Below are 20,833 nucleotides of genomic sequence, written 5' to 3'. Positions count from 1 at the left end.
CAAGCAGACTCCCCGCTAAGCACGGAGGGGGGGCCCCCACCCCAATGCAGGGCTTGATCCCGCGACCCTGAGATCACGACCTGAGCTGAAATCAAGAGTCAGCTGCTCAACAGACTGAGCCACCCAGGCGCCCCAGCCATGTAAATTTTCTTCTGTGCTGTATCCTCAGTGGAGGTATGGGTACATACTGGGGTTGTGCTCTCCCTGCTTGGGCTAGAATATTACTTTTAGTGTGAGGTGGTACCGATGGCTGAGGCAGGGAGCTTCCAGGGGAATCCAGGGTAGGTGCCATTTGGTAGCAAGACCAGAATGCAGAGGCAGGCTTCTCCCAGCCTGTAGGCAGTTGCCCTGAGATACCTGCCCCAGACCAACCCCAGGTAGGGCAGATCTTTCTTTTTTTTCTTTAATATAAATTTTTTTTTTAAGATTTTATTTATTTGAGAGAGAGAGAGAGAAAGTGAGAGAGCACGAGAGGGGGCAGGGTCAGAGGGAGAAGCAGACTCCCTGATGAGCAGGGAGCCCAATGTGGGACTCGATCCTGGGACTCCGGGATCATGACCTGAGCCAAAGGCAGTCGCTTAACCGACTGAGCCAGCCAGCTGCCTGCCCCCCCGCCCCCTCGCAAGATCTTTCATCAGGGAGAAAGACCATTACCTGGCTGCCACCGGAGGAGAACATCACTGTCCACATTGGGATACTGGCTCAAGCCCGAATCAACGAGCCATTCCTTCTATGGGCCAACACTTAAGTCTGGACCCCAAAATGCAACACTGAAAGAAACGGCTCAGTGAAAAAGCCAGAAGCAGCAGCCCCTGAGGCCTGGGCTGCGCCTTGCTAGGTGACCTTGGACAAGTCATGTAACCTCAAAGAGTATATATTAATAGCAGCCCAAGCCACCTCACAGGCAGGGACTGGGAGTGGGGACATCCCAAGAATCTTCTATAGTTCTCTAATTATTTCACAGTGTCCACAATCTGTCTCCAACTAGACCATAAGCTTAAAAGCCAGGAACTATGTCTCCTAACTTCTTTTTTTTTTTGTCAAGTTGACCAGGGCTAGCCATACTGCTGGACACTTATCAGTCAGAAGTCAGTGAGTGGACACAACGGAGAAATAGTTTTGCCACACAGAATCTTCACAGTGTTCATTCAGATGGGATGGGACTCTACTGAGTACACAAGAGCTGAACTTCCAAGCAACATGCATGTCCAAATAAGGGTCCTATCCAACAACTCCATGGCCTGTTCTAAGTCACTAATTATGTTACCTTACTAGCCACGGTGACCTTCAACTGATTCTGGAAAGAATACCCCCCACACGCACACACCAGAGCACTGCTTGGATGGCACCATGTCTCAGAACTCCTCCAAAAGAACTCTTAGGCTAGGCACACCTAGGCTGATTCTCCAGGCTTCTCTTCCCAAACCCTGGATGTGTGTTCTTTGGAAGAAACAAGCAGCAACCAGACATCCAAGGTCTCCTGAGTTAATTCCATCTTCCCCTGGTGAATTACAACTTCTTGCAGACACAAAGGATAGCAGAGAGACAAATGACACATAAACAAGAGCTTTACAGACTGGGGGAGGGGGGGCAGGGAGAGTGACGTCAGTTTTCCCAGAAACCCATTTATCCTGATAACAAGGTCTCAAGTGCTTGGGCTGCTCTTTGAGCTTCAGAATCTGGCGTACAATTATGTTCTTCATCATACAGTATGGGCAAAGCCAGCCAGAGCAAACTGGAACCATGCAAAGCAAACCAAATGGCCCTAAATCACCCCCACCCCCATCTGCCAAACAAAGGGGACCTCTGGGTTGCCTCAGTCCGCCTGAGGTGAAACACAACCTTCTGGAATGTTCCCCGTTACAACAGCAATCCTAATCCAGGCAAGGGGGACTGGTGACAGAGCAAGGACAGGTCGATGCAAATTAATTAGCTGACAAGAAAAAATCATTAGCATCCTTTTTGGTCACTAAAGATGGAGAAAGTATAAGCCAGGAGACTAATCCCTCTACTTAAGCCATGCCATTTCTAAAAATGCAGGTAACAGGGAGCAGAAAAACACTCTGGGAACCTTCAAAATGCCACAGCAATAAATATGACAGTGCCAATCTTAGAAAAGAATTCTCTCAAATTCCATTATCACAGAGCCTTGTCTATTTACTCCTCGCCCTTCCACATCATGACTGCATAAAGAGCTGGTGCTGGGGTCTGCAGGGGTTGGGGAGGTTCAGAAGCAATCACCCTACCCTTCCAGACAGGGACAAGAGGGTGGAATAAATTCATATATATCCTGTAGAGAAAATACTACCAGATTCCAGATTCAGATTTTGAAAACAAAAACAAATCAATTTCAATTACACCAAATACCTAGAGGCTTTTTTTTTTTTTTTTTTGCACCGGAATTGCATGGACTATTTCCCTAAATAAGTAAGCCACAAGGTTTAAAAACTTGTGTGTGTGTGTGTGTGTGTGTGTGTGTGCGGTTGGGAGATTTTCATCCAGTACTATTTGGTGTTATGGAGTTCACCTACCCCTACTTCACTCTCCCTCACCACAGAGTGTGGGTAATTGTGGGCTTCTGAAGACCCCAGATACCCATGGATGAACAGAAAGGCTAGATTGTTACCCCCAAATGGAATCATCCCCTCCCTTTACAACCAAACTTCTGGTCTAAAAAAAAACCCAAACAAATATGAAGCCTCAGGTCACTTCGGTGTGATTTCTCTGAACATCCCAGGCTGGAAAACTTCAGTTCTTTAAAAGAAGGTGTTTTTTTTGTTTGTTTGTTTTTGTTTTTTCCAGAGTCTGCTGCCAACAAAAAGAGAGACGGCACCGCTTTTGCAAGCCTCACACTAATTTTCCTGAGTCCCCGTAGAAGGAAGCCAGCTCCACAGGTTTTGGCATACAAGCCCAGTTACACTGAACACGCACCCGGGGCGGACCCCCAGAGGCCCGCATATCCAGAAACATGCCAAAAGACGCAGCCAGCCACCTACAGACCAGCGAGCTGCACACACGCACACGCACACGCACACACGGGACCCAGAGGCACCCAGCACAGGCAGAGAGGGGCCGGAACACACGGACACACGCCACGGAGGTGAGCGCCCACAGAGAACCAGGCGGACTCCTCCAGGGTCACAGACAGCCCCGGCGCCGCCGCCCGCCCGGGAGGCACGAGTGCGCGCGCGTGCACTCAGACGCACACGGTGATACACACACACAGACGCAGTCACATATGTAATGCATATGGAGAAACCCTACCCCAGCCAGTCACCTCCCCGCCCCCCCCCCACTCACCGCCTCCTGCCCGGGGCTCACCCCAGCCCCGCGCCCCTCTTCCGCAGGAGGCCCGGGTCCCGCGGGGGGAGGGGAGGGGGGACGCTGGGCGCAGGGGCGCGGCCCGACGGCCGGAGGAAGCGAGACCAGGGGGCCTGGGACCCCGAGGGCTCGGCGGCTCGCTCGGCCATTCATTCGGCAACGCCCCGGCGGCGCGGCGGCAGCTGCAGCGAGGGAGGCGGCGGCGCTCACTGCAGCTCTTAGGCAATGCAAGTTCAGCTGCCGGCCCGCAGCCTCCGCCAGGGCCCCCCACCCGCCCGCCCGCCACCGGCGCTCTCGGGGACAGGCTGGGGGAGTGAGCCGCTGACCCCGGGAGCAGAAGTCCCGCCGCGCCTTGGCTCCTGGATGCTGTCCGCTGCCCTCGCCGCGGCCGCGGCGCCGGCCGGGTCTCCTCCGCCCTTCCCAGGCCCCCGGCCCCGGCGCCGGCACCCCAGCTCCGCACTCACCACCTGGCGAGCTATATCGGTCGCTGCCATCGCTCCTGCGTCCGCCAGGGCTGCCACGGGCGCCGCCGCAACCGGAGCTACAGCACAAGAAACAGCGGAGCTCCTCCGACAAAGAGAAAGTGTTACACTTCGGGCGCGACCAAGTCCGGTGGGGGGAGGTGCGAGGGAGGGGCCCCCGCGCCGCTGCTCCAACCCCAACCTCCCCTCTATCGCCCACCCCCTCGGAAGTAGGGTACGGGGAGGGGGCGGGTTTCACGCGCCGCTTCCCCCTGCGGCGAGCCCAGTTCCAGTTCTCCCTGCAACCTCAGCTGTAGGCCTTGGCGGAGGGGGGCGGGGGCTCCCCTCGGTGACCACGTCCTCTGCCCCCCCCCCCGCCACTGGGCTCCGTGGTACGTCCCGACCTCTGCTGAATTGTCACACCCCCCTGCTCTCGCCTTACATCCCAGAGTCCCCAGACCCCGGAGGCTGGAAGGGAGCCCCTGCCCCTCCCCCTCCCGCGCACAGCTCGGCGGCTGAGCTCTGCAGTCCTCCTCCCCCTCCTGCCAGCCCCCTGTATCCCCTCTTCCTCTCCACCGAGATCTCAGGGTGCTCGGATGGGAGCGCCCGCGGCTGGAGACTCGAGACTCCACTACACCTCCTCCCACCCCCCACGGCCCGGGAGTGCCGCTGGGGCCGGAGGTGGGGGGGGGGTGCCGCTGCGGCACCTGCCGCTCCACAGGGGACCTTAGAGAGGGGGCAGTTGGGGGGGAGCCGCACTGCGGCCCCGCAACTGAGCTGTGACGTGCGGAGTCCGAGGCCGGTGGACTCGAGGTCCCCTTCTGCCCTGGGGTTTCCAAACCTCCCATGCTGTGGGCTGTAATTTCGTGGAGCCGAGCTCACCACCGCTGGGTACTTAATACAGACGGAGCCCACGCCTCCTCTCCCCACCGAGCCCTAGAAGCTCAGCGTGTGAGCGGGGGCTCAGACCACGACCCCCTTCTAGTGAGTGCCTGGGTCGCCGGGGAGTCTCGGAGGAGGAGCTTGAGGATGAAGACCCCCAGCTCTGTCGAGCGGGATGTGGGAGTGACGGGGAGCGGCCTCCGGTGGCTCCGTCCCGCCCGGATTTCCCCTTCACCTTCGCTCAGCCCGGGAGAAGGCGGCGGGCGGTGCGCAGTGAGAGCCTCCGAAGGCAGAGGCTGTGCCAGCCTGCTTTCCTTTTCCTCCTGGCCAGCCGCCGCCGCGGGTCCTCTCCCTCGCCCCTCCGCACGTCTCCGCCTCTCCAGCCCTGACGCCCCCCACCCCTCCCGGGGAGTGGCCCCTTGCTAGCTCCCTGGGACTAGCGAACCCCGGCAGACTTGGCGTGCCCGAGGCCCTAGCGGGCGGACACTGCGCTCCACTCCTCGGTAGGGCTGGTGCCCTGGTCTCGGAGAGGCGCCCAGACCCCCGAGTGGAACCCGGGACCGCAGGGGGAGGCAGGCCCACGGGCAAAAGCCGGGACAGCATGGTGGCCCGGATAGGACAGGGGAGGTGGCCCCGCAGCGGCCCAAAGGCGGGAGCGGCAGAGAGGGAGGCAGGAGAGAGGAAAGGAGAAAAACAGGAACCAGGGAGAGAGGAGAAGGGACCCGATGCCGAAGCCCAGGCCTGGGGAGAAGGAGGGAAGGCAGAGAAGTGGGGTGGCCACATGTCGTGCTTTCCTGGCACTGGGTTCCACCTGCCGGGACAGTGCTTCTCACACTGTCTCAGGGAGCTCTCTACGTGCGGTGTGCACCTTGAGAACAGGGACTCCGCAAAATGCATCCCCGGTGCCTAGTTCGGGGTCTGGCATCCAGGAAGCGTCCAAGTAAGCGTTTCCTGAGCAAGAGGGCAGGGGATTGGGGTGGGGGAAGGGGTCCAGAAGAAAAAGACACAAGGAGGGGGTAGCAGTCAGGACAGTCGTGACGAGCCAAGTATTGAGGGTGCCCACCGTGCACCCATCACTGCGGTAGAGACCCAGGAGAGGCCAAAAGAGAAGAGCCTGGCACAATCAGGGACCAGTACAGGGGAGTTCAGGAGGCAGCGCGGGCCCTCGGGGCAGATGGTGACGGCAGCGAAGAGGGGTGGCTGTAGTCTCCGAGGCCCGCCAGGGTGCTGGAGCAGGGCCTGGGGGAGGTGCCGGGCCCTGGATTGGGGTGGCAGCGACGCGCGGGACCAGCGCTGTATATGAGGAACCGCTGTAAGGCTGGGCCCAGACCGGATGGGGGCGGGGAGTCAGAGGTGACTGGCCGCTTCCCTGCTGGGTGTCTGGGAGGGAGACAGGTCTTCCCTGGCAAAGGCTGGGGTGTGGTGGACGGAGAAGGGCCTGAGGTCACTAAATGATCTGGACGTGGGACTTGGGTGGTGGCTGGAGGAGAGGGGTGCATCTGGAAGCCAGAGGCGAGAGCTGATATCCAGAGCGTCGGGGAGTGGAGCCTGGAGGAGGGCCTGGTGCAGCTGGGCTTCCCGGGAATCCTGCCTGCTCTCTGGCGTACTGCCCGCCCCCAACCCCCCTGCCAAGGCCCCCCCCCGCCCCCCACCGTAGCGCTCCGTGCTGACCAAAGCTCCGTACATTTCAGCCCCCCCAGCGGGTACCTTAGCTTAAAATCCTTGGTGCCCCCGCCCAGGTGACCCACTCTACCCACCTGTCCCTAGGGACCCTCAGAACCTGGGAGGCCCCCTCCTCCAAAAATCTGGACCTCCAGACTGGAACCAAGTATGTAATTCAAGTCTCCTACAACCCTTTGGCCCCTCTAAGACCTGCTGCCTGCTGCAAGCCCTTGCGGGGTTCTGGGCATCCCAGTTTCCGTGGGCTGTAGGTTGGTACTGACGTGTGAGTAGGTGTGCATTTGTGTGTCAGTGGGCGTGTCAGCTACATGTCCGTGTGTTTCAGCATGTGTCGATGTGTGTGTGTGTTAGCATGTGTTTACTCCTGTGTTTGTGTTTGTTGATGTGTGTCTGCCCAGTGTGTCTGTTTCAGTGTGTGTCTGTGCGTTGATGTGTGTGTGTCAGAGTGTATTTTCAGTGTGTGTTGGAATGTGTATAAAGATGTGCATGCCAGTATTGTGTGTTGGTGTGTGTGTCAATATGTGTGTGTGTTGGTATTTGTGTCATTGTGTGTGTGTGTGTCGGTGTGTGTATGTCCGCATGGGTGTGTGTGTGTGCGGAGAGGTTTTAGCTCACTGTGTGCTAGGCTTTACATACCTTGGCCTCACTCAATACAGTGGGCCAATAGCTAAGAGGTGTGGATTCTAATGTTTATTTCTTTTTTTTTTTTAAGATTTTATTTATTTGACAGAGAGAGACAGCTGGAGAGGGAACACAAGCAGGGGGAGTGGGAGAGGGAGAAGCAGGCTTCCCGTGGAGCAGGGAGCCCGATGCGGGGCTCCATCCCAGGACCCTGGGATCATGACCTGAGCCGAAGGCAGATGCTTAACGACTGAGCCCCCCAGGCGCCCCTATAATGTTTATTTCAACAAAGAGGTCTGGAAACTCACTGGGTTGGTGTTTCCCAATCCTTGGTCCCGGATCACCTGCCCAGGCACAGGGCGAGCAGGAAGGCTGAGGCAAGAGGGCTCATGAGGGGTCAGTTTCTTCCTTGAATGTCTGTCCCCCTTGATGAGTGGAGCAAAAGATCCGCTTCATGAAGAGGCATTGTCGACCCTCAGGCGCTGCCCACGGACACAGGCCCATGTTCCATGTGTCCTGGGGGGATCCCTCAGGCCCAGCGCAGTGTCTGGCAGGTGCTCAACCAATGTTTGTTAACAGAGTGAATGAATGAACGGAAGCATTTAAACGTGCTGTTTTCAGTGTTTCCACTGTCCTTGAGGAAGCCAGAGCACGCTGCGATTTCCCAGGGCCAGCAGGTGACTGTCATTAGCATGCTAATGTTGTTTGTAGAACCAGCCTCCCGGGGAGGGGAAGTGGCTACCCCTGCTAGGTGGGAGTGGACCTTAATGGGAGCCAAGCTTTAGAAAGGTCACTCACTGCTGGGGTAGGAGGGTTGCTAAGACTGAATGGGGGAGCGGGGAGGGGAAAGAGGGCGATGAAATGGAGCTAACAGCTCAGGAGAGCCTTTGTCCTGAAATGGTGGCTTTATGAAAGGAGGAAGGGAGGGGTGGTAACGTTGGGCTAAAGTGAAGAAGCTAGAGAACAATCTGAAAAGATCAGAAAGTTGGAGGAGGAGGACCAAGCAAAGCAGAGGGAAGATGATGTGGGATAGAAGAAATCCAGATAGCGCCTGCCAGAATCAGAACCTCAGTTAAGGGGCGGAGTCAAGATGAAGTAAGGGTTCCTTTGTGCCTCATTACCTGCTGCTCCTGGTTTTACACTAATTTATCCCACTGGTTCTCAAAATGTGGTCTTTGTCTAGCAGCATCACCAGGGACATTAGTAGAAATGCAAGCTCCCAGCCCCCAGCCAAGACCTACTGAATCAGACCCTAGAGGGCTGGGACCCAGCAACCGGTGTTTGAACTTGATGCTAAAGTGAGTTCATCTGAAATCTAGCCCATGGAGGGATGGGACACAGGACGGGTAGGGGACGGTAGGATAGCGAGGGAAAAGCTTGAAGCCGGGGCTCCGGCGAGGATGGTAGGTCCTGGTGGATTTCTACATGGCCAGCATAAGGTTACAGAGTGCATGGGGTTGGGGAAGGGGTGCCAGAAAAGGCGCAGATGGCACCCCTGTAGGGAGCTGGAAGATTCTAAAAATAGACTTCACTTCCTTTGCAATTGTACTCATTCGTTCCACAAATACGCACCAAGTCCCCACCTCAACCAGCCACCACGCTAAATGCCAGGGAACTCAAGAAAAGGTGGGCAACAAGAACCCCTACTGCGACCTGAGGGAGCTCCCAGGCCAGTTGGCAGATAGCCTCACGAACGAACGAGCAGTGATGTCATCAGTCCGGAGCAAGACCTTGGGGAGATAGAGACCCAGAGAGGTGAAGAAAGGCCCCTGAAAGAAGAGTCCTTGGGTGGAGTCTTGAGGAATGAATAGTAGGTTATCTGGTCAACAAGGGGGTGGCGGTGGGGGGGTGGGGAGTAGAAGAATGGTATTTGTAAAATCACAAGACAGCGAACATTTAGCGAATTCCAAGTCTTGGCCCTGGGGGTGGGGGGTGCAGTGGCTATAAATGAGGCTAGAAGATAAGATGGGGTCAGATCTGGAAGCATCGCACTGGTCATGCCAAAGAGTTTAGACTTCATGCTCCAGAGTAGGGGTTCTCAAGTTGTGCTCTCCAGGGACAATGCCTGCTCAGTCTGGAAACATGCCTGCCGCAAATGGGTGGATGCTCACAGTGAAAAAAAAAAATCACATAATGGGTAGAAATTTCTCTATTTTAATTTTTTTTAATCATAAATTTTCCCTAAATCTTTGACAGATGCTCCTGCTTATCTGCTAGCAAGCAACAAAATGAATGAACAAGAAGCAAATGAATATTAAACAGACACTCCCAGTATTGATCATGCTTAATTCAACGGTTTATTTTTTTCATGGACATCTGTGCTTGTGGCTATGATTTCATGTTGCACACACATAATGTGGACGTATTTTCTGCTAGCAGAAGTAGTCTTTTGAAAAGTGTTTTATTTCTTTTTTTTTAAAGATTTTATTTATTTACTTGAGAGAGAGACTGAGCGAGAGAGTGACAGAGGGAGAGGGAGAAGCATGCTCCCTGCCAAGCAGGGAGCCCGATGCGGGGCTCGATCCTAGGACCCTGGGATCATGACCTGAGCCGAAGGCAGATCCTCAACGAGCTGAGCCACCCAGGTGCCCCAAAACGTGTTTTCTTTCATATGGTGCGATTTAATATATCAATTATTCCATGGCATTCTGGAAAGAACACCATGACATCCAAATGTTGTGCCACCTGAGCCAGTTGGAGAAACTTCGATGGTGAGGAGCCACCAAATGGTTTTGAGCAAGGGAGTCATATGAACGTGTCTGCAGTTTTGGAAGGTCGCTCTGGCTCCAGCTTGGGGAAAACACTGGAGCAGGGAGCGATTAATGCAGTTAGGACTTGGGAATCAGAACACTGTCACAGCAAGAAATGATGTGACAGTAACATGAGAGTGGAGTGGCAGGGAGGGAACAGAGTCAGCATTAAAAGGGGCCACCCATCAAGGGCTTTGTGGGCCATGCTGAGGGTGCTCAAGTTCCAACCCGCAGGAACTAAAAGAGCCTTTGAGACTGTGTTTCCTCATGGATGGTACCTGAACCAACGGCCTCGCAATCCCCCACAGTGCTTCTTTTTTTTTAAAGGTTTTATTTATTTATTTATTTTAGAGAGAGAGAGAAGTGAGGAGCAGAGGGTGAGGGTGAGGGAGAGAGAGAATCTCCAGCAGACTCCATGCCGAGCGCAGAGCCCGACGCGGGACTCAATCCCATGACCCTAAGATCATGACGTGAGCCGAAACCAAGAGTTGGACGCCCCAGGGACTGAGCCCCCCAGGCGCCCCTCACCCACAGTGCTTCTTATGGATGCCGCTGAACTAGACCCCACCTTGGACCTGCTCACTCAGACTCTGCATGGGGAAAAGTGCAGGTTTGTAACAAGCCTCCCAGGTGCGTCACCGCTGGAGACCCGGTGCATGAATGATTACTGAGCAGTGGCATGACACAGTGACATCTTTGTCCACACAGGTCACTCGAGTCACCACCCGAAGAACTGATTGAACGAGGGCAAGACGAGAGACCCGAAGGCCAGTTAGGAGGCTATCCCAACAGTTCCAGGCTGGCTTTCTACATTGGGCAAGAGCCAGAACTCAAGAGAAGGCTGGGCTCACCGCCCACATCATGATGTACTAGTTATCCTTATACCCTGATCTGTACACACAGATTTAGGCAAATGATACAATTTTGTCTTCCCTCAAACAATTCTCGTTTGCCAAAATTAGCCCTCAGTGGTCTTCCCAGAGTCACAGAGTTCACCTAAGATGCAGAATCATGTGAAATGCATCGCGCACCTACTATATCTAGGGCACCCACTGCACTAGGCACCAGGAGAGGTATAAAGAAATATAAGGTATGATTTTTGTTCTCGGGGAACTGTCTAACTGAGGAGATTCACTATGTGTGCACTGGAAGTCAAGTAGTCAGCACCGAATGTGCCGGAAGACAGGATCCAACACGCACCCCAGACAGTAAATATCAATGCTTTACTTCTTAAACTGGTGGTGGTCACATGAGCGTTTGCTTCATAAATACTGATTTTTGCTGTGCATGCTTTAGGAACTCCTCTGAAGTGTGTTACATTTCGCAAGATAAAAAATGGTTTAAAAAGACAAGGGGTGCCTGGCTGGCTCCTGGCTGCTGGAACGCACGACTCTTGGTCTCGGCGTTGTGATTTCAAGTCCCGTGTTGGGTGTAGAGATTACTTAAAAATATAAAATCTTTAAAAAAATTTTTTAGGGCTGCCTGGGTGGCTCAGTCGGTTAAGCGTCTGCCTTCAGCTCAGGTCATGATCCCAGGGTCCTGGGATCGAGCCCCGCATCGGGCTCCCTGCTGAGCGGGGAGCCTGCTTCTCCCTCTGCCTGCCGCTCCCCCTGCTTGAGCGCTCTCTATCTCTCTCTGACAAATAAATAAATAAATAAAATCTTTAAAAGAAATTTTTTTAAAGACAATAAGTTCTGTGATTTGAATGATAATAATCAACTGCCCCTAGACATGGTACAGAATCTAGAGAAACAAGGTCTCTATCCAGAGTCCTTACAGTCCACAGATGAACCACAAGCACTGCGAAAGGTTTGAAATATGAGACAGAGGGATGCCTGGCTGGCTCAGTGTGACTCTTGATCTTGGAGCCCCATGTTGGGGATAGAGTTTGAAAAGAAAAGACAGAGCTGAAAAAAAGATGGTAATGACACGTTGATAAAACACTAGCTTCACCATCACCACTATCATTGCTTAAGATGAGGTCTTAAGGGCGCCTGGGTGGCTCAGTCGTTAAGGTCTGCCTTCGGCTCAGGTCATGATCCCAGGGTCCTGGGATCGAGTCCCACATCGGGCTCCCTGCTCTGCGGGAAGCCTGCTTCTCCCTCTCCCACTCCCCCTGCTTGTGTTCCTGCTCTCGCTATGTCTCTCTCTGTCAAAAAAATAAATGAAAAAATCTTAAAAAAAAAAAAGATGAGGTCTTAAAAAAAGGTGGGGGGGGCGCCTGGGTGGCTCAGCTAGTTAAGTGTCTGACTCTTGACTTTAGCTCAGGTCATGATCTTGTGGTCCTGGAATCGAACCCCACATGGGGCTCTGTGCTCAGTGGGGAGTCTGCTTGAGGATCTCTCTCTCTCTCCCTCTGCCCCTGTGCGCGCACGCACGCACGCACTCTTTCTCTCTCTAAAATAAATAAATAAATCTTAAAAAAAAAAAAAGATGAGGTCTTCACTTGTATCAATCTCTCAACACTTTGCACTTAGGTACTGATTTATTTTTGTATCCATATATATGTTCACATGTGTGTGTGTGCATGTGTGTGCATATGAACACACATGCACACGTACACACAGCATCTTATTCCAAAACAGGTTTTATGGGTCAATAAAGTAGGAATAGAACACCAAACTAGGAATAGAACACCAAGATTAAAAGAGATGATTCACATATCTTATTTATAGAGGGTTGATATGATTACTGTGATTAAGCTTTAAATATGATTCTTAGCTTCCTGGAAGCCTTAATAAAAGGAGAAATACTAGCTGGCCTAGTTTTATGAATTTCCTATACACAAGAATCACTAAGTGAGGGGCGCCTGGGTGGCTCAGTCGGTTGAGCGTCTGCCTCTGGCTCAGGTCATGATCCCAGGGTCCTGGGATCGAGCCCCGCATCGGGCTCCCTGCTCGGCGGGAAGCCTGCTTCTCCCTCTCCCACTCCCCCTGCTTGTGTTCCCTCTCTCGCTGTGTCTCTCTCTGTCAAATAAATAAATAAAATCTTTAAAATAAAAAAAAGAATCACTAAGTGATTCATTAATCCTGCAAATATTAATTATGTACCTACCGTGTACCAAGTCTTAGTCTAGGTGCTAGAGATCAATGATGAGCAAAAACAGACTTAGTCCTTGCCTTCGTGGAGTTTATGGTCTAGTGGGGAAAACAGAAAATAATCAAATAATCACACACATAAATGCAAAAATAAAACTGTAACGAGAGCAATTAAGGAGATATTTAATGTACCATGAGAACCTATAATGGCGGGCTGGGGTTGGGGGGATGCAGATTGGATTTAGTCTAGCATGGAGGGAAGTGACATTTGAATTGAGATGATAGATTAGCAAGGTGCAGGGAGGACAGGAGGGGAAAGAGCATTCCAGGCAAAGGGCAGAGCATGTGTGAAGGCTCTGTTCAAGAAACCATAAGAAAGTTGGCGTGCCTGGAGTACAGAGGGACCAGAGGGGTATGAAATGAAGCTGGAGACGTGGGCATAGAGCCAGATATTTCAGGGACCTAGGCCATTGCAAGTTGTTGTTTGTTTGTTTGTTTTTAATTCTAAGCAATGGGAAACCATTGAGAGGTTTAAGGCAGGAGTGTGACACGATCGGACTCCTGTTTTGAAAAGTTCCCTTGGGGAGGGGGTGCCTGGGTGGCTCAACTGGTTAAGCATGGGACTCTTGGTTTCAGCTCAGGTCATGATGTCAGGGTCATGAGATCAAGCCCCCCATCAGGCTCTGTGCTCAGCAGGAAGTCTGCTTGAGTTTCTCTCTCCTTCTTCCTCTGTCCCTCTCCCGTGCATGCACACACTCTATCTCTCTCACTGAAATAAATGAATAAATCTTTAAAAGAAATAAAAAGAAAAGAAAAGAAGACACTCTTCATTGTGGAGAGTGTATCTAAGGGAAGAAAATGGAGGCAGGAAGACCAGTTAGAAGGCTGTCCAGCTGAAAGATCATGGAGGTTTGTACTAGGGCAGTGGAAGTGGACGTGAGAACTTACCTGGGAAGGGGTGCCTGGGTGGTTCAGTCGCTAAGCATCTGCCTTCGGCTCAGGTCATGGTCCCAGGGTCCTGGGATCGAGCCCTGCGTCGGGCTCCCTGCTCTGCGGGAAGCCTGCTTCTTTCTCCCTCTCCCACTCCCCCTGCTTGTGTTCCCTCTCTTGCTGTGTCTCTCTGTCAAATAAATAAATAAAATCTTTAGAAAAAGAGAGAGAACTTACCTGGGAAATATTTAGAAGGCAAAGACAACCCAGACTTGTGATGTGGGAGATGAGGAAGACAGAGATGCCAAAGTTGGCTCCTAAGTTTCTGGCTTATATCGTGGTGCATTTTATCGAGATGGGGAACACTAGAGAACCTCTGGTTTGAGGAAAAGAGAGAAAGCCTTTGGCTCCAGTTTGGGATATGTTGAGTCCGAGATGTTTTTGAGACACTGAAAGGGAGACATTGTCAAGTAGGCAACTGGAACTCAGAGGAGAGGCCAGGGCTGGAGATACAGATCTAGTAATCATTTGCATATAAGTCGGTAATGGGGGCACCTGAGTAACTCAGTCGGTTAAGCATCCAACTCTTGGTTTTGGCTCAGGTCATGATCTCAAGATCCAGTGATCAAGCCCCAAGTTGGGCTCCCCACTCAGTGGGGAGTCTGTTTCCCTTCTCTCTCTCCCTCTGCCCCTCCCCCCACTCATGCTCGCTCTCTCTCTCTCTCTCTCTCTAAAATAGATAAATAAATCTTAAAAAAAAAATAAAGTCACAGGAATGGATGACATCACCTAAGGAGAGAATAGAGAAGAGAAGACGACTCAAGACTAATCTCTGGAAATCACCAATATTTAGATGTGGGAAATGTAAAGAAGAATCTGAGAAGGGAACTGAAAAGGAGGAGCTAAAAAGGTGGGAGGAAAACCAGGATCATGTATTACACTGATGCCCAAGGACAAGAAGATTTCAAGAAGGTAATGGTCAACAGAGTTGAATACTGCCAAGAGGCCAGAAAGGTAAGGGAAAACTCTCCATAGAATTTAGGGTTCACGGAGCTCATTGAGCTGGGCAAGATCTGTTTCAGGGGAGTGGTGGTGGCAAAAAATGGCTTAAGTGTATTGAAGAATAATTAAGAAATGAGTACATGGATGCAGCAAGTCTAGTCAATTCTTTGAAGAAGTTTGATGTGAAGGAAGACAGAAATGGTATGGCAGCTGGAGAAGAATAAAGTATGGGTTGGGGCTTCTTTAAAGATAGCAGAGAAGACTTGAGAGTGTTTAAAAGTAATTGGAAAGGAACCAGGTGAGAGAGGATGACTGAATATGCACAGTAGTTTGCAGGTTAACAACCTGTTCTCCAAGGAAGAAAACCAAACTCTGATACGCAGCACTTGCTGGTTTCCATGGTGGAAATACTCTCACCATGAATGATTTCAAGCCATCTATATAAGGTCTCAAGCCCTCAATTAGCCTCCAGCATTCCACTAACAAGAGAAAGGATTGAAATGTTATCACCCAACTGTATTTTTTCTTTTAGGAATTTCCTGTTCATGTCCTTAGCCACTTTTATATTGAAACACTTATTTTTCTGTTAATTTGTGTGAGCTCTTTATATAGTATGGATATTAATCCTTTGTCGTTAATTTTATGATGGATTTTGGTGTAAAGAAATTAAAAATATTTATACAGTCAAAATTGATCAATATTTCCCTTTATGATTTTTCCCTTGGTGTTCTAGATTTCTTTGTAAATTGGTAAATTGGCACTTTGCTTTAATTAATGCGAAATTGGCTACCATGAGTTCATTTTCTTGGTTTGGAGTGTTTTATTTTTCGGGTTGTTTTTAAATTTTTTATTATTTTTTAGTCATAGAAAGATATACATAAAACTTACCATCTTAACCAATTCTTAAGTGCACAGTTCACTAGCATGAAGTGCATTCACATTGTTATGCAACCATGGCCGCTATCCATCTCCAGAACTTTTCCCGTTTTCCAAAACTGAAACTCTATACCTACTAAATAATAACTCCCCATCCCTTTTGCCCCCGGCCTTTGGCAACCACCATTCTACTTTCTGTCTCTATGAATGTGACGACTCTAGGACCTCTCATAAGTGGAATCATACAGTATTTGTCCTCTGGTAACGGACTTATTTCACTCAGCATAATGTCTTTAAGATTGGTCCATGTTGGGACGCCTGGGTGGCTCAGTCGGTTAAGCGTCTGCCTTCGGCTCAGGTCATGATCCCGGGGTCCTGGGATCGAGTCCCACATCGGGCTCCTTGCTCAGCAAGGAGCCTGCTTCTCCCTCTGCCTGCCTCTCTCTCTCTCTCTGATAAATAAATAAAATCTTAAAAAAAAAAAGATTGGTCCATGTCGTAGCATGTGTCAGAATTCCCTTCCTTGCTCAGACTGAATAATATTCCATTGCGTGTATATAGCGCATTTTGTTTATCTAGAGGCTTAAGTGTTCTTTGGGGGTTTTTTTTAAAGATTTTATTTATTTATTCGACAGAGAGAGACACAGCGAGAGAGGGAACACAAGCAGGGGGAGTGGGAGAGGAGAAGCAGGCTTCCCACAGAGCAGGGACCCCGATGCAGGGCTCGATGCAGGGCTCCATCCCAGGACCCTGGGATCATGACCTGAGCCTAAGGCAGACGCTTAACGACTGAGCCACCCAGGCGCCCCATAGAAGCTGAAGTGTTTTAAGTTGCAAAGGTAAAGGACAGATTGTGGATTTTAGTAAATTCACCAAGGTACTACCATCCTGTGAGTTCTCCTGGTGGCCAGGTAATTCCTCTGATCTCATCTTTTCTACTAATTAGTTCCAATATTGTAGTAGGTCAGAAAGCACTTGCCAAGAGCCTGCCTACTTCTTTTTAAATTTCTCCTCCAATAATTTGAATCTGCATTCCAATCACCTGGACACATATTCTCCCCTACCACGGCGAATAGACACGGGGACCTTTAATAGGCTGGTGACATGATTCTATCATCACCTGTCAAGAGGTATCTTAAAAGATAATCAGTCATAGTATTTTGCTCCTATTAGAATTAATTAAGATGAAATTGTAAGCAATGAGTTCAGCACATATTTTCTATACTCAATTGGTCAATATTAAATAAGTTTATAAAGTAGGTCCAGTCACTTGGGGGCATACTGACTTGTAGCTAATTCAACCAAGTCAACTCATGGGGAAGTTGTGTTACTTAAAATCAGACATTTCGTAGTGTCAGTCTCCAGCTAAAAGTTCAAGTCAAGGACACAGGCAGGGCTTAAAGGAGTGAGTAAACACTAGCAACCAGAGATGGGTTGAGAAATGCCAAGCGGTCAACAAAGGCTCAGGAGCGGACTCAAACGGTATGAGTCCATTACCTCGAGCTGGAATCAAAAACTGAAGGTGAGCATGGATGTGTATCTGAGAGGTGGGGGGCGAAGGTTCTAGAATTAAGAACCCTTGGTTCTCCCTGCCGAGACATGGGATATGGGAACTTTGAAGAGACCTCTAAAGTAAGTAAGGCTGAAATCATCATGCCTCAAGTGCAGGTGGGATCTGGTCAGAAAAGACAAACACCCTTTACTGAAGCGCACTTTCTTTTTTTTTTTTTTTTTAAGATTTTATTTATTTATTTGACAGAGAGAGACACAGCAAGAGAGCAAGAACAGAAGCAGGGGGAGAGGGAGAGGGAGAAGTAGGCTTCCCGCGGAGTAGGGAGCCCGATGTGGGGCTCGATCCCAGGACCCTGGGATCATGACCTGAGCTGAAGGCAGACGCTTAACCGACTGAGCCACCCAGGCACCCCCGAAGCGCACTTTCATATGGTGTGCCCCACCCCCACTCCCCAAAGGGGCTTTATGTGGTCTTTCCAGAGCTGGAATAGTATTGAGGTTACTGGTTAATCCCATGCTTCATACTGTGAAACTCAGGGACTCCATAAAGCACTTTTTGACATGCTGGCAAATAGCCAAGTTTGCTTCCTGAGGAAGATCTGGGCTTCATTGTAAGTAGCTTCATGGCCCACCTCCAGAGGTCCTATGACCTTCCATTTAGGTGAAACCAGAGGTTAAGCTTCTCAGCTCCCATAACAGAATATCTCCCAACCACCTCCTCTATTGGTTTCCAAAATAAATGGATTAGCCCTCAATAAACAATAGAGAAAAAATACTAGCTCTCTAAGCCCCTTATCAGATATTACAGGTTTAAATGACTTCCCATGTAGTTTTGATCACAAATCTAGACAAGAGAACTGAAATTTCAGTAAAGTTTGTTTAAGGCGGGGCATCCACATTTTTTCCATCAGAGGTCACATAATAAAAGATGCAGATATGTACAAGCCACATAAATGGATAGTAATAGTGAAATATGGCTTGGTGGCTCTTCAGTGGTAGGGACTGTAGGGACAGAAACCCAAAGGATCCAGAAAAAGTTAAATCAACTGTATTCACTCAAAAGTGCACATTTATAGGCCTATTGTTGGTCATTGGTCAATTTCCATTGGTTCAATGAGAATAGAACCCTGATATTTACCAAAATGAACTGGAAATGCAGGAGCTATTCAGTCTGGGCCTGTCTCAGGCTGACTCCAGAGACAGACCGTCCGGGGCTTCGGTTTTGGCAGTTTTCAGAAAGAGAGCACACTTTCAGCTGCATCAGGAAGACCTTAACCTTGTCTAGAGATTGGCTATCCACCTGGAGAGGTTGGGATAATGTTTACCTGCAAAATTCTTGGCGGATCCAGTTCACTGAGCTGAATGCTGACACACGCTAGTAGTAGTGGGTCTGATAATTTAGCAATAGGCAGGGTATACACAAATAAATGACAGCCTAATATCTGTACTCTCAACACAATCATAAAAATGTCTTTTAAATTATATTTTGTGTGTTTATGAAAATTAAGGACTGTCTGTACTCAGCAAAACATATAAGCCCGATGAATTGTGTGGTATGTGAATTATAGCTCACTAAAACTGTAACACTGGAGAAAACAAAACCCAGCACCCTCTTCTGACCATCCTGCCCCGGTGCCTTAAATTCAGCTGGGCCCTCTGCATCCTGTCGAGGCTGCTACAGAAAATGCAGGGCAATCAAGCATGCTTGGTGCCTGCCAAGCATGGCCCAGGCCTGGAAGTTGGCTCTGATCCTGCTGTTACTGCTCTGGCCTTCTTGGCTTGCAGATAGCTGGCTCTGTGTGTCTAGCCCAAGGTAGGAGACTCCCTCCCTCCTCCAGTCCTGGGCTCTCAGGATCCTGTGATCTAAATGCTCCTCTGCACCCCTCCCCCTGCATCCAGGGAAGAAAATCCTCACACACATTGACTTATTTTCCACCAAATGGAGTGCAGCATTCTTCAAAATCTATGCATGCATTGAACTCGAGATAGCTTGGTAATGGAAAATGAGCGGCTTCCTGTCACCATCTGCCCAATCCACATGTCCAGTTGGAGTCTCCATTTCCTCGAACAAATCAACGGAGCTTTTGTTTGTCCCCTGCAGTTTCAAGTTCAATGTGTTTAGATGTCTTGTCACATCCATACGAAAATATAATCTTGTGAATCACTGGAGGTCTAACAAATTGGATTTGGGAACTCTTATTCCAAAAGCCCTTGACTGGAGATGGCAGCTCGGTAAATCTCCATACTTGAGATCAATCGCTTCTAAATAGCTCATGATTAAAGGCATGAGCACAGATAAAATTCATAATCTTTATTGCTTTCTCCAGCACATCATGTGGTGAACCGGACTTGCAAAATTCATGACATGAGGCATGAGGCAATGACGGCTGGACCCACCAAATTTCTCTTGGCTTGAATAAATTGTTTTAACGTGGGTTTAAATTTCAGTATGCCTCTTACTAGCTATGTGATCTTAGGCAAAATGAACCTCTTTGTGCCTTGGTTTCTTCTCTCCCTGTAAAATTCAGATAATGATAATAACAGTACCTATTTTACAGGGCTATTATGAAGATTTAATTAATTGATTGATTGATTTAGAGAGCATGCAAGCAGAGGAAGGGGCAGAGGAAAAGGAAGAGGGAGAGGGAGAGAATCTCAAGCAGACTCCCCATTGAGCACGGAGCCCGACACAGGGCTTGATCTCACGATCCTAAGATCATGACCTGAGCCAAAAGCCAAGAGTCAGGCGCTTAACCAACTGAGCTACCCAGACACCCCTAAATATATCTAAATTTGCAAAATGCTTAGGACAGTACGGGCATACAGTAATGTCATACGTCAATTATATCTCAATAAAAAAATAAAAGGTAAAAAAAATAGGCAAAGGATCTGAATAGACATTTCTCCAAACCAGATAGACAGGTGGTCAATACATTTGTGAAAAGATGCTCGACATCATTAGCCTTCAGAGAAATGTAAATGGAAACCATGAGAAACACCCACTTCACACATACTAGGACAGCTACAATAAAAAAGACATACAATAGCAAGTGTTGGCAAGAAAGTGGAGAAATTGGAACCCTCCTTCACAGCTGGCTGTAATGTATAAGGGTGCAGCCGCTTTGGAAAGCAGGCTGGCAGTTCCTAAAATGTTAAGCATAGTCATTATATGACCCAGGAGAATGACCCAAAAGAAATGAGAACATATGGGGGGCACCTGGGTGGCTCAGTTGGTTAAGCGACTGCCTTCGGCTCAGGTCATGATCCTGGAGTCCTGGGATCGAGTCCCACATCGGGCTCCCTGCTCAGCAGGGAGTCTGCTCCTCCCTCTGACCCTCCCCCCTCTCGTGCTCTCTCTCAGTCTCTCTCTCAAATAAATAAATAAAATCTTTAAAAAAAAAAAAAAAAAGAAATGAAAACATATGTCTACCCAAAAATTTGTATGTGAAAGCACATAGCAGCATTCATCATAATGACCAAAAAGTGGAAACAACCCAAATGTCCATCAGTGGATGGGTGGAGAAATAACATGTGGTACGTCCCTACAACAGAATATTATTCTGCCTTAAAAAGGAATGAAGTTCTGATACGTGCTGCAACATGGATGAGCCTTGAAAACATGATGCTAAGTGAAAGAAGCCAGTCACCAAAGACCATGTATTGTATAATTCTAATTTCACTAAGTGTCCAGAATAGGGAAGTCTATAGAGACAGAGAGTAGATTCGTATTTGCCTAGAGCTGGAAAGGTTGGGAGGGGGG

General features: G+C 49.7%; 1 protein-coding gene across 1 annotated transcript in view; it reads right to left on the bottom strand.

Moving 5' to 3' along the window:
• The window catches only part of SEPTIN6 (septin 6), a 64,127-nt gene extending 60,062 nt beyond the window's left edge, over window positions 1-4,065 (bottom strand). The window contains exon 1 of the mRNA XM_031037012.2: window positions 3,786-4,065. Coding sequence (XP_030892872.1) covers window positions 3,786-3,815 — 30 coding nt within the window. The 5' untranslated portion in view covers window positions 3,816-4,065. The remainder of the gene's footprint in view (window positions 1-3,785) is intronic.
• Between the last annotated feature and the right edge of the window lie 16,768 nt (window positions 4,066-20,833).

Source organism: Leptonychotes weddellii, chromosome X (genome assembly GCF_054177405.1).
Source record: "Leptonychotes weddellii isolate Sample4059 chromosome X, ASM5417740v2, whole genome shotgun sequence".
NCBI lineage: Eukaryota > Metazoa > Chordata > Mammalia > Carnivora > Phocidae > Leptonychotes > Leptonychotes weddellii.
The sequence above is the reverse complement of the archived record's forward strand: the minus strand, read 5'-3'. Positions and strand labels throughout refer to the sequence as shown.